This window comes from Arvicanthis niloticus, chromosome 9 (genome assembly GCF_011762505.2).
Source record: "Arvicanthis niloticus isolate mArvNil1 chromosome 9, mArvNil1.pat.X, whole genome shotgun sequence".
Lineage (NCBI taxonomy): Eukaryota > Metazoa > Chordata > Mammalia > Rodentia > Muridae > Arvicanthis > Arvicanthis niloticus.
Genome location: NC_047666.1, coordinates 81,909,663 through 81,923,596, shown reverse-complemented (window position 1 = coordinate 81,923,596; position 13,934 = coordinate 81,909,663). Strand labels below are relative to the sequence as shown.

Genomic DNA, 13,934 nt, shown 5'->3' with positions numbered 1-13,934 from the left:
TTTAAAGGGGGAGCCTGTGTGTTGGAGGGTTGCCTGGTGCATGCAGTCGGAGTGCTGTGCCTGGCCCTCACGGTGGAGCCTTCACTTGGGGTCCCCGTGTAGTCAGAGTAGCAGTCCGTCTCTTGAGACCATGTTAGCGTTTTCTCTTTTCTTCTTTTGAAGACATGAAGCCTCCCCCTGAGTCCACTGCCTTCAGATCTCTGTGGGAAACTCTGAATCTGCAACACCTGTGTAGCTTGAAAGACAGGTGATGTGGGCTTCTGAAGGCAGTGTGCAGGCAGCGCTGGAAGAGCTCTGTGTGTGTGTGTGTGTGTGTGTGTGTGTGTGTGTTATATACTGCTGTAAAAGCTGGAGGACTGAGGTAGGGTGTCTTCCCTTGTGTGTGTGTTCCAGTGGGGTGTGGTATGCACGGATGTGGAGGTTGGAGGACTGAGGTAGGGTGACTTCTCTTGCTTCTTTCTACCTTATGTGCTGAGACACAAGGTCTTTCACTGAGCTCACGGCTACTGGTTTAGCTAGACTAATTGGCCAGGAAGTAGCTCCTTATGTCTGCAGCACCAGTGTGAGCCACTTCATCCAGCATTTATGCGGGTGCTGGGATCTGAACTCAGGCCCCTGACAAATGCTTGCCACCAATCATCTCTCCGGCTCAGGCTACCCAGTTCTGAGGTAACGGGCTCCTCACAGAACTGCTGGGTGCGGAACTGACTTGTGTCCCGAGCAAGTTATGTGTGTTGTTATAAGTACCATTTTTTTTTTTTTTTTATCAATTAAGGAATAATTTTGACATGGATGCTCATCCTGAAGAATATTCCTTAATTATCACTTCTGAGGATAGACTTGATTTTAAAATTTTTATTTATTTATTTATATTGATTTATTTACTTGTGTGTGTGTGTGTGTGTGTGTGTGTGTTTGTGTATTCTTTAGCTTGTGTATATGCTCTATGTATATGCAGGTACCTTTGGCAGCCAGTAGGGGGCACTTGGATGCTTGGAACTAGAGTTATAGACAATTGTCCGGTGCTGAGCTGGGTCCTCTGCAGGAATAGTAAGTGCTCCGGACAGCCAGCCGAGCTGTGACTCCAGCCTCTAACTAATTCTTACTCTTGTTCTTTAAATGTTTCACTGATTGTGATAAATTGAAGATGGTTACACAAGGTTACACTGCCTTTCTGGGTTAAACATTTTTAACATTTATTTGTGTGTGTGTGTGTGTGTGTGTGTGTGTGTGCGTGCACATGCACACATGTGTACATACCTGCCATGGCACATGAGTGGTAGTCAGAGGACAACTTACGGCAGTCAGTTCTCCCCTGCTGAGAGGTTCCAGAGGACCAAACTCATTAGCCAGTGCCGTTACCCACTGGGTCATCTGTCTGTCTCTGCTTATTTAAGAAAATATGTTATATTCTTAACCGAGTGTCTGTGTGGAGGAATGTGTGCATGAGTGCAGGGCCCGTGGGGTCCAGAAGGGGGGACCGGACGCCTTGGAGCTGAGTCGCAGGCGGTTGTGATCCTCTTATGTGGGTGTGAGAACAGAACTCTGGTCCTGAACAGCAGCAGCTGTTGGCATCCACTGAGCCGTCTCTTCTGTTCTTCTATTAAAATGGCTTTAAGAATTGTAACTGCTGCAGTGTGTTGTCTAACAAGGGAAGTCTTGCCAACATCCCTGTTTCTAATTGACAGAAGAAGAGCTGGCAACGCCCCCACTAGATGGCATCATTCTCCCGGGAGTGACTAGGCAGAGCATTCTGGAGCTGACACAGCAGTGGGTGAGTGCCTGAACACACACACACACACACACACACACACACACACACACACACTCAGAACGAGCCTCCCTCTGCAATGATATACCCCCTACCTCCTACCTGTGCTATCTAATCTTTAAATCTCATACTGAGCGAAGCTCTCACTAGAAAGTCTGTTTTGGCAGAACGTTTCTTAGTAGGGAACCAGCTGACCCAGACGTCACAGTGAGTAGGGCTTCTATCCTAGCCTCGGTCTGTGTACAGGGTGCCTTCTAAGCCAACCTGGTTCACACTGAATGTTTCCACTCAGCCTTAACTTCAGCTGTGAGGTATTCCACATCGCATTGATGACATGTCCTGCAATGTATTCCGGTACACCTGTCGCTATAGTAGGAGCTACAGATCCTTATTCACATAGCAATATCAACGTAATGTTAGTTTGTCCTACTTTTGTCTTCCTGCACTACCCCCTGCTCCTAGTGTCTCAGATTTCCACTCATGCTTATTTTAAAACTAAAAACACTCAAAGCAAATGTAATGTTGTTTTCTGTGGACGTTCACATCCCTGCGACAGAGAGTGGAGCCTTAGGGCGTTTGTTATTTGAAGTGACATGGTGTTCGTAAGAAAGATGTACAGTAAATTGACGGGCTAGCAGGTGTTCTTGGCTGGTACTAACGACTCATGTGTCCCAAAAGTCCCCAGAGACCATGAAAAGGTTTTCAGCACACAGTGGTCAGACAGTCCTAGTACACAAATGTTGGGACGAGCACATAATTTTGGAGCAGACCAGCAGTTTCTCTGGAAGACTGAAAACAGTCTGTGAGCTATATAATCCTACCAAGTCCAGAGTAGACAAAACCCAACTGCTGCCTGTTGGCTGGCACACATTGGGCACGACATTTGCAAGCTGCTGGTTTAATTTCAACAGCTTGCCCTGTCCCAAATATGTTTGCAGTTGGAAAGATAGTTTTTTGAAGCTCAGTAATTTCTGTTTTATTAAGAGAACGAATTAACCAAGCACAGAAGGTCGGCTAACAAGCTGAGTGTGAGCCTTCACATCTCTGGCTCCCAGGTGTGGAATACAGGTTATTCTGGAGGAATAGGTTACTCTGGAGGGGTTTTCTTGATTCCTTAACTGAAGCTTAGTTTAAAGCTTTGTTGAAAATGCCAAAAGGCACTGGGGTCAGAGCTTGCTGGACAGACAGGGGAGCTAATCCCCAGACAAGGGTGAGCCAGGCAGACACTGTTCTGTTGATTTACAAAAGGATTATTTTTTCTGTTTCTTCTCTCCAGAATGCAGACCTCAGCAGTTCTCAGTAATGTTCGCTGATTTTCTGGAACTTACTTGTTTAATAATTTATTTAATTTTGTTCAAAATCGCAACAGCTCTCACTGGAATTTCTTATCTAAAGTCGAAACACTGGCTCCTGACAAAGAGTGACTACTTCCGCTCTCTGAGCTCAGTTTATGATTTTTTTCCCCCAGTTTTGAAGGCCATCAGATGAGGCTTAGTTCAAATCTAGTTCCCACTGTTTACCAGCTGTTTGGCCTTGGGAAAGCCCCTCCCCATCTGGAGCCCAAGCATCCTCAACTGTAACATAGAGAGGATGTCTTCAGCATTAACGACCTTGGCCTATGGTGTGTGCCAGGCCAACGGCAGTTATTGTACCAGCGTATGAGGCAATGCGTTGTTCTCCTTTATCACAAAGGACACAGACAATGTGCTAAATGCATTAAGTGGTTCTTAGATGGAGTCAGAGTGTGAGATCCATGACAACACGCATGTGTTAAAGCAGCCATGTGAGAGAGCGTGCCACCACTCCAAGGTGAACATCTAGACAAGTTATTTCATCTGAAAGCTGTGATTTGGAAGTAGGTTGCTCAGGGTGTTGGGAAAATCACACAGTGTGCCCTTTCCTGCTCCCCCCAGGGGACCATTATGACACCATCCAAGATCAGCCAGATCCAAAGATACAAAGATACATAGTAACTTAATTTTCTTTTTTTTTCTTCTCTTTTCTTCCACCACCGACCTCCTTCTCCTCTTCCTCCTCTTTTTAACCTTCCAAACAGGGCGAGTTTAAGGTAATCGAGAGACACCTCACCATGGATGACCTGGCCACTGCCCTGGAGGGGAGCAGAGTGAAGGAGATGTTTGGCTCAGGGACAGCCTGCGTTGTCTGCCCAGTTTCAGATATTCTGTACAACGGCCAGGTAAGACAAACAGTTGTATATGTTTGTCATTCCTAGCCCTTTGCCCAGGGCTGCTGATATGGCACAGTGCTGGAGATATTTGTCATCCAGGCTGAGAACTTAAGTCCCTGGGACCCGCGTAGTGGAAGAATAGAAAGTGACTGTGAAAGCTTACCTGTGACCTCTTGTGTTTGCCTGCAAACGGCCCCCACCCCCCACAATAAGCAAGTAGATGAATGAATGGAATTTAAAAAACAAACATTTACCTGTAACTGAATGAAGTCAGTGGATGGGCCTGGGTTGGCCCAAGCACTTGCATCTTCCTAGTGGTTTCATGAGAACTCAATCATGATAGCAAGCCAGCCCCGACCTTGGCAAATGTGTGAGCCCAACTCGGTCAGAAAGGAGACTTCTGAGGTCACCTGGTTCTGCTAGCCGGCTGACGAAGGCTGCACAAGAGGCAGCTGGGTGTCGATGGTCGGGGCAACTGTGCTTCCGACCTCTGCCGAATTAGGAGTGGAGTGGCCTCAGGTACACAGAATGCATGTGAGGTCAAAGTTCACTTGTCCGTTGCCGTTGTCAGGGTTCGGTAGAACACTGCACAGACATTTCAAGTGATGTCCTCAGGTGCATGCTTTTAATCCCAGCACTTGGGAGGCAGAGGCAGGCAGATTTTCGAGTTCAAGCCCAGCCTGGTCTACAGAGTGAGTTCCAGGATAGCCAGGGCTATACAGAGAAACCCTGTCTCGAAAAACCATTAAAAAAAAAAAAAAAAAAAAAAAAAACCTGATTTATTTGCTTTTATTTCATGTGTATTGGTATTTTGTGTGCACATCTATCTGTGCACCGTGTGTGTGGTGCCTGTGGAGGCCAGAAGTGGGTTCTGGATCCCCTGACACCGCAGTTACAGACAACCATGTGGGTGCTGGGAGTCAAACCTGGGTCCTCTAGAAGAGCAGTCAGTGCTCTTAACCACTGAGCCGTCTCTCCAGCCCCCATTAATCCACTTGTACTTGGGTCATGTATGCATTATTTTGCTAGTTGGAGGGCTTTCCCTTTCGTAGAAAACATCCAGTCCTCATGCACATCTGTCAGCCTCTGTCTTTACAGTGCAAAGATACAGGAATCACTTTACAGGTGTTCCATAAATATGTAGATGGTACTCTGTGGGCATGTCGGCAGTCTGTAACTGTGTAGGCTTTATTCTGTAGGTGGATAGGTGTTATTCTGACAAGACTTACTACTCCTGATGACTTCTTAGATATAAATTCCCCCAATGTATGAATCGAACATTCTAATCTCAGCTGACTGGGTTGATCGTTATTATTATTACTATTAATTATCATTACTATTAATTATCATCATCATTATTTGTTATTATGTTTTGCTTAACACTTTAGAATTTGCTTCTCAGGGCTGGCTGCTGATGCAGTTTGACATGCAGATATTTCACAGTGGGGAAAGTACCTGGTTTTATGTTGATATGGCAGAGAGACAGGGGCGGAGGGAGGCACGCATGCTAGGGAGGGGTAGAGTAAAGCCAAGGGAGGAAGAAAGGACTGTAAGGGTCCAGTCTGGGCATTTTATGGCAATATCTGGGTATGTTATTTGTCCATTTTAGTAACTAAAATCCAATTGTTACTCTACTCTAGAAATAAAAAGTTTACAAAGGTTAACTTGTTTTTAATGCTTCTCCTAAATGCTTTAGGGAGTCATTCAGAGCCCAGAGGGTTCCTAATTATCGTATTATACTAAAAGGTGTAATAAGAAGAGTGTTTGAGAATATGAGCTATCTACTAAATATCAAAGCATCAAAAGCCAGCCCGCCAGCAAGGCATGAACAGGCACAGCTCAGATACAAGCCAAGGGCATGAGATCTCTTTCAGCTAGGAATTTAATCTTGTCTTCCCATGGGAGTTGTGGCCCGTGGAGGTACGCCTTGCCCAGATGTAGGTTCAGAAACCCCTTATGTAAAAGAAGAGCCTTACTTTAATTCATCCCTTTGAAATGACTTGCTTTCATTTGTTGTGAAATATCTTTGAGGTCTGGTTTCTTGCCAGTGTGTTCAGTAGAGGGCAATTATTTATCCTGTGGGTTCTTAGACTCCTGGGTTGAGTTAGTCTATCATTTCAGGGACCACTTCTATTCTGAATTCCTTAATCCACCCTGAGGAACGGCATTCAAACCTTTTATGCCTTCGATTGAGTCAATAGAAAATGAATATGTTGTCATTTATTGACTGGTTTTTATTCAAGTTCTCAGTAAAGACTCAGGTTGGGGGGTAGCACATGGTGGCAGTATGTCAGTGCCTCTCTTGGTCTAGCATGATTGCCTTCATGTTGTAGGAATGACCTGCCCGTTAGCACCATGTGTGCCTCACACCCTCAGACTCCTTTCTCCTTCCTTCCTCAGACGCTGCACATCCCAACAATGGAGAATGGCCCTAAGCTTGCAAGTCGCATCCTGGAAAAGCTGACTGATATCCAGGTAGCCATTTTTACCACATGGGGTTGGGAGCCAGCTGGGGAGATGACCCAGGGGGTAAGAGCATTTGCTGTTCTTGTAGAGGACCTGGGTTCATGTCCCAGCACCCCCTCATCAGTTCACAGCTCTGGTTCCATGAGTTCTGGTACTACTCTTGTGGGTGCCTCAGGCACTGCGCACGTATGGTGCACATTCATGCATGCAGGTAAAATACCCAGATACATAAAAGAAAAAATATATTTAAAAAAATCTCCTTGGGGTTCAGGTTGTTGTCCAATGAGAGAGCCCATGTTTGGTGCTAAAGCATGTCGTCCTCCCTGTGTTAGAACCACAAAGGGAAGGGGGGAAGTGGTGTGATTCAAGGCGTAATTTAAACTTCAGGAAGATATTCTTGATGGGATGAGCATTGAGTGAGGCAGAAGGGGGAAGAGAGATGGTTAAAAACAGAAAGGGTAGCGGGGTCCTTGTGAAAGACATCAAGTCAGCTATCATTCCAGAATAAATGCAAATTTCAATACTTAAAATTCTGATTTAAAAGTATAACATGGGGCTGGAGAGATGGCTCAGTGGTTAAGAGCCCTGACTGCTCTTCTAGAGGTTCTGAGTTCAATTCCCAGCAACCACATGGTGGCTCACAACCATCTGTAAAGGGATTTGGTGCCCTCTGCTGGGTGTCTGAAGACAGCTACAGTGTACTCACATACATAAAATAAATAGATTAAAAAAAAGAATATAAAAGTATAACATGTTATTGTTAAAATGGAAAATATATTAAAAATAAGAGACAGGGCTGGAATACAGTCGTGCTGTCTTTACCTAGCATGTGGTAAGGTCAGGTCACGTCCCAATTCCCAGACCTAGGTGAGAAGAAAGAGAGAGGAGGTTAGTTTATCTATAGATCCAGCACTTAGATACAATTGCTGTTAATTCTGAATTTTGAATGTTTACAACTTCAATATTTACCTGTTTGCTTATATTTCCCAACAAGACAGTTGTAATTAAACATAATTTTGTTATCTGCTTTTTGTATATAATAAGCCATCTGCTTTTCTCTCACGAGTTTCTCAGTCTGGGGACAGAGCTCAGCTGTAGAGTCTTTGCTTTGTGTCCTTGGGCACAAAGTCTTGGGGGTCAATCCCCAGCCTTTCACACACTGACTGCTGGTCACATTTGTAATCTCATTACATCTGGAGCTTGGGAGGACCAGAGGCCACCCTCTGCTAAATGAACTTTTGAGCTAGCCTGGGCTATATGAAACCTGTCTCCAAAAGCCAAAACTAATAACTAATAAAGAAGGAAAGAGAATCTGTTGTTTATTGTTTTACACCAGTGTGCTGCTTTCATAAGAAAGTTAGTGAAGTGGATCCAGCACACCTTTAATCCCAGCACTTTGGAGGGATGGGCAGGGGATCTCTGAGTTCAAGGCCAGCCTGGTCTACATAGGGAGTTCAGGTTCACCAGGGCTATATAGTGAGGCCTGTTTCTTGTTGTTTGTTTGTTTTGTTCTTAAAGGTTGAAATAGAAAAGATGCACAAGGGGATGAATGTTTAAATGCTTGTCACCCACAGAATTCAGGTCCCCAGGATCCTATGTAAACGCTGCATGGCATGACAATTCACCTGGTAATTCCAGCTTCTGAAAGAGAGCCAGGGGATTCCCCAGAGCAAGCTGGCTAGGAAGACCAGCCATATCCATGAGCTCTGGGATGGATTGAGTGACCCTATCTCTGAGAATAAGGAAGAAGAGCATCAACCTTAGGACTTTCCACACACGTGCACATATATGCATCTACAAATGCACATGCCCACACACATGTAGACACGCCCACACACAATGTGCAACACACAATGGAAAAAAGAAAAATAAAGAAAAGTCACATGTGGTAGAACAGTTGAGAAAACCAAAACGTTCCCCTCTTGACTTAATGTGCTTTAGTGATGGTGACACTAAATCCACATCAGGCCCGGGGAAGCAGCCTGGCTAGTAGTGTGTTTTCTGTTGCAGGTGCATGCTGGTAATTCAGCACTTGGGGGGCGGCGGGGGGGGGGGGGATCGGAAGTTCACAGTCATCACAAACTGTGAGTCTGAGGCTAGCCTAGGCTACAAGTGAGCCTGTCTTTAAAAACAAACCAAACTAGCCCCCCCAGGTCCACTCAGAATCCATAGGGATCAAAGACAAAGGTTGTAACCGCAGGCACAGGAGATCAGAGATGACTCTGTCACGTAGCGCATGCACCCTGTGTACCCCAACGTGTTAAGCAACAGGGCCTCCCATCCATAATCAAAACCACATCCTTTTCCCTCAATTATTTTATGCTTGTGTCCTCAAGTCTCCAAATTATCCTCTTACAAGATGGCAAATTGGTGCTGTTAGCCAAGCGACTAGCTTGTCTGTTTCCAAGAAAAATAATTTTAGTAATTACTGAGGGGGAGAAAAAGAAGTACGATGTTACATCATGTTTGACATTTGATCTGTTTGGGCGTTACATGGAAACATGATGTTTCCTTACAAAGTGTTCCACAAAATTAAAGACAAGAGTAAAAAAACCACAAAAAAAAAAAAAAAAAAAAAAAAAAAGCAAAACCCAAGCAACTCTTGCCAATATGACCCAGGGGGAATTTCTGAAACCTCAGATGTGTAGACTTCTGTACTTCTGAATATTAGGATAAATACCTGTCCGGTGTAGCTAATTATCCACATTGATCCCTGGGTGCTTAGTGAACAAATACCTCCTGCAAAGCCCAATACAAGGTTGTTGTTTCCCCCTCCCCCACTTCTTTTTATAATCAACCAGGAGAGGCACTCCTGGGTTTTGGCCGTGCTGTGCTGTGCTGCCTGTCTTGTTTCTGCACTCCTACACTCCCAGCTCCCACTCCCGGTCATCTCTCACCTCAAAAATCTCCTTTGTTTCATGAGGTCCCTCACTCTGCTGAACCTCCAACAATTTGGTCGTATTATAGGGGCGTGGCTGTCCTTCAGTGTTCATCTCTATAGCAATTTTTTTTTTCCATTGGGTTTGTTTTTGAGACAGGGTCTCACTGTGTAGACCAGGCTGGCCCTGACTGAAACACATTTTTTGCTTTTGTTTTTAGTATGGAAGGGTCGAGAGCGACTGGACAATCGAGTTACCCTGATGGACAGGCTCAGAGTATCAGTGACGGGGTGCCACAGAAGACCGACTCCGGCCCTCAAGCTGGGACCACCTGTGACTAGTTTTTGCACATTGTAGTTGCGCTGTTCATGTGTTACCAAGCAAGGTTTTCCCTTGAGCCACAGAAAATTACCAGTGTTGAATGTCACCTGTAAACATGGTAGTAATTGCTTACTGTACCTTTCCTTGGAAAATTATTTTGATTTATTATTATTGATATAATAATATTGATGAATAATGTCTCTCCCCACCCTGTACCAGATCCTTAGTAGAAGAATAGGTTTCCCCAACCAATGACACATCTGTGTGTTAGAAGGACTGCTGAGGAAGTGTCCCAGGAGGCCTCCCTGTGACTTATGGGCACCCTCAGAGCGGGGGGGTCTTTGTTACCTTTGCTGGTGAGGTTCTTTAGTTTTTTGTTTGTTTCTAATTGGCAGATTTGGGTTCCCTATGTAGCTCTTCTGGCCTGGTATTCCCTAATGTCTGCTCAGGCTGGTCTCAGGCTCAGAGCATTCTTCCTGTCTTACTCAGCCTTCTGGATGCTGGGGTGATTGACAGGTGTCCTACCTTGATTTTTTGATTTTTTTTTTTTTTTTTTTTTTTTTTTTTTGTCTTTTAATCAAAAGTTTGGTCACCTGGATTTCTTGTCTCCATGCTTCTGTAGGTCCCTGAGCCCATGTTAAGGTGACTCTGTCCCTTCTTGGTATTATGGCCTGCACTAATCTCACCGATACTGGCTGCTCACTGCGCTGCTATGAGACGAGAGGCCCTGTGCCTTCTAGATCTTTGTATCCTCAAAGCTCAGCACATAGTAGGTATTCAGTACATGTTTACTATGAGAATGAACATAGAAGTGTACCTTCTGTCTCTCCATGCTGAAACCCTTTCGGAAGCCGTGCCTGATTTGGGCAGCATGTAGCAGTATTTACCTCAGGCTGTCTTTCCATGGACTCCTCCAGACAGCAAGGTCCGTTGGAAGAATTGTCCTGTGTTTTAAGATTATGTTGGAATTGAAGTGATTGCCCTGGGAAGATGAAATACCAACCACATGGAAATGACAGATGCTATACATTGTTAAGTGCCAAATAAAGGGGCAGGTCGGGAGATAAACTCCAGGTTTGGATCTTAATCTACACTTTGAACCCTTCTCTTAAACGAGCATTGAATAAGCACCTAGCTGGTAACAACGCTAATCCCGGATCATGTTCTTCTTGGTTAGGAACTGTGAGTGAGTTCTCTCATGACTCAGTTTATCCAGGAGGAAGTCAGGTCTTGATAGAAAGCTGTCACCCTCCGAAGGTCGACTCTCAGTTGCAGTACTTTGATTTCTTGGCTTCGGGTAGCTTTCATCTTACTGATGGAACTTGGGTGTGTCCAGAGCCCCAGGGGGAGGGCTTTACTAAAGACAGTCTTTGAGACGTGTAACATTTAACCACACACAGCACTTCAGTGTCATTCCAGATGTTTAGCTGTCCGGTTTTTTTAGACAGAAACAGTAAAACAAAATGGAGAAGGTCATGACTGGAGATAGTAAAATATGTCCCAGGGGCCCTTTCTTTGGCGACTGAAGTCTTGCGTGAGAGGGTCCTCAAGCAGTTCTCCATCTTTTCCTGCAGGGTCCTTCCTGCGTGTCCGTGAGGTAGCAGCATCTTGAGATGCTTTTGGCTTTCCCGTACCCTTTGACCTCATCTTTAGGTCCAGGATAGACTAGCAGGTGTAGCAGTGTTAAGAAGCACAGGATGACTAAACTGAGTCCTGTGAGAAGGGAGGTGCCTGTGTGCCCTGAGTCCACTTCAGACTTTACACTTTTAAATTAAGAGTGGCCCATTTGATGGCTGGGGAAGGACATGTTATGACCTCCTAAGTCAAAACCTGTTAGCTCAGTTAAAACAGAAGGAGGGAAAGGCACATGCTTTTTAAAAACCGGAGGACTGATCTTTACAGAGATCGGTCTGCCATCCTTATTGAAGTAACAATACGAAACTGACCTTTGCAATGACTTCTTTATGGGTATCAAAGGAACATCTGTAGTTCTTTTCCCCCTGTTTGTAATTTGTTTAATTGCAGGGATATAACGCAGCAAGAAGGTTGAAATTGTAACCAGGCAATTACCTGTTCTTCAAGACTCACTGTCCCAACACTGACTGTTTAAGGCACAAGGCAGTATAGCGTTAAGGACATGGAAAGCAACTCTGCCGGGCACAATCAACAAATTAATATTATTGCTGATATTTGTATAATTGACTGCAATTATTTAATGTTTAATCGACTTGATCAGATGAGATTCAGCAGGTCACATGCGAGTGGGTATAAATGGGACTAAACAGGCCTGGGAGCTCCTGATTCGTGTATTTTGTATAGCTTCATCTTTTCATGGACAAATCACGTTTCCTCAGAACACATGTGAAACCCAGGAGTTCAGGAGTAGAGAGAAGCTGAGCCTTGGCTAAGGTGGTTTGCTGATGCGATGTGGTTGTTAGAGTCACCTATGGAGGATTCTAAGGGTGCTAAAGAACGAACAAATGAGCGATTTCTGGCAGCCTGTATTTAAAGAAATTCAGAGGAAGTGGCTGAGAAACTGTTGGGGAGCCATGCTTTTTCCTGATGAAAGAAGCAAGTTATAGAGATGCTTGGGAGACGGCTCAGTGGTGAGAGCACTTGCTGCTCTGGTAGCCACCCTGGGGTTCACTTCTTCTGACCCACCTAGCAGCTCAAAACTGTCTTAATTCCAGTTCAAGAGGATCTGACACCCTCTTCTGACCTTTACGGGGAGCTGCACTCACGTGATGCTCAGACATAGTCTGTGCCCATCATGTGTACCTAAAGTCATCTTACAAGAAGAGAAGCGAGCTCTGCAGTGATGTACTGTCCACTCCGTGAGAGGTTGAGAGCCTGTGTCAGTCAGGCTGGCATAAAATCCTCCCTGCATCATTTTGTTACTTGCCGCTTGGTGATAATGTAGCTAAAGATGTGGCCTTGTGGCCTGGGCTCCTGGAGACAGCTACGAGCATAGGCTAGACAAAAGGGTAGGAAAGACTTTGTTTCAATTCGGTGCTTTCACTTAAGGGAATTAGCTGAAGTATGAAGCTGTAACTTTTTTGTTTGCCTTCCTGGCTCTGTATTCTACAGAGTCTGCTGTCCTTATGAAATTGTGTTGTTCTGTTTAAAACTTGTGACTGAGGCAGAAAGCCTCCCAGAAGACCACAGTTGCTTGTTTCCTTTGGATGGTACTTCCAAGGACTATGAGAAATTCTGTGTTTCATGTCTGGACACAAATAAGGTCAATGAACCCTTTCTTGGGAAGCCGATTTCTTATGAGTGTCTTATGCAGACACTGTAGTTACAAACAGTGGTGCCTGTGAGCGATTTCATGGACACGCGGTAGCAACCGTCACTTCGTTTTGTCACAGGTAGAATTTGTTTAGCTTTCTAGGTTCCACATATCTCTACCCTCAAAGAGGCAAAGGGTTTCAGACTCTTCCTAGTATATGTTACTGGATAGAGCATGAGGATTCGTGTTCGTTTGGTACACACTGATTGTGCATCCACACCGTGCATCTCACACAGACAACAATGGAATGGGACATTCACATAGAAAATAAATAGCATGTAAACATTACCTCACGGAGAGTGTGGGCTGATAACTTGAACTAACTTTACACATAAAAGTGATGTTTAATAGATACCTAGGAGGACCAGAGAAAGCCTAGCTCCCAGCCATCGCAGTTCATCTCCATCTTTGTAAGGAAATCCTTGCTGTTTTTGTTCTTTTCTGCTGCTTGGGAGGTTAGAACCAAGATCTGTTCACGCTCACGTCTGTGGATCCCCACCAGGTTTCTGTCACTCGCCCGCCATGTCTGCCGTCTAATCTACACTTGTATTTGCTACCTTCTTCTGAAGCACCATCAGGTTGGCATCTAACATGGCACCCGTGTCTGCATCTTTGTTCATCTCAGTAAACTGGAAGCAGGATTAACTGGAAAGAGGCAAAGGAAACGATGGTATAGGAACGTGTCTACTGCGTGGGGCTGCTGGAGCTCATAGCTGAGAGGGGTAGCCATACCACTGGAGTACTGTTCACCCGCCATGGTTTTCAGTGGAAGGTCTCTGTTTCCTTGGTTCTGGGATTGAACGTACCTCTGGCATGTTGCGTAAGGACTCTGCCATTGGGCTGCACAGCCCTCTTCACTTTTTATTTCATTACATCATCTCATTTTTGATGACCAGTTTTGCAGACTCTATAACCTAGGCTGGCCTTAGATTTTCAATTTTCCTGCCTCAGTTTTCCAATAGTTGGAGTAATGGGCACCAGGTCTAATTTCAGTTTGAGGATTTGAATAAAAACTAAAAG

The 13,934-nt window shown here is 44.9% G+C and overlaps 1 protein-coding gene across 3 annotated transcripts in view; it reads left to right on the top strand.

Annotated features, from left to right (window-relative positions):
- Positions 1-13,511, top strand: part of Bcat1 (branched chain amino acid transaminase 1) — a 71,550-nt gene extending 58,039 nt beyond the window's left edge. For all 3 annotated transcript variants that reach the window (XM_034511609.2, XM_034511608.2, XM_034511610.2), the window contains exons 8-11: positions 1,689-1,774; positions 3,828-3,968; positions 6,360-6,434; positions 9,525-13,511. In XM_034511609.2, the coding sequence (XP_034367500.1) occupies positions 1,689-1,774; positions 3,828-3,968; positions 6,360-6,434; positions 9,525-9,566 (344 nt within the window). In that variant the 3' untranslated portion in view covers positions 9,567-13,511. The remainder of the gene's footprint in view (positions 1-1,688; positions 1,775-3,827; positions 3,969-6,359; positions 6,435-9,524) is intronic.
- The last annotated feature ends 423 nt before the right edge of the window (positions 13,512-13,934 follow it).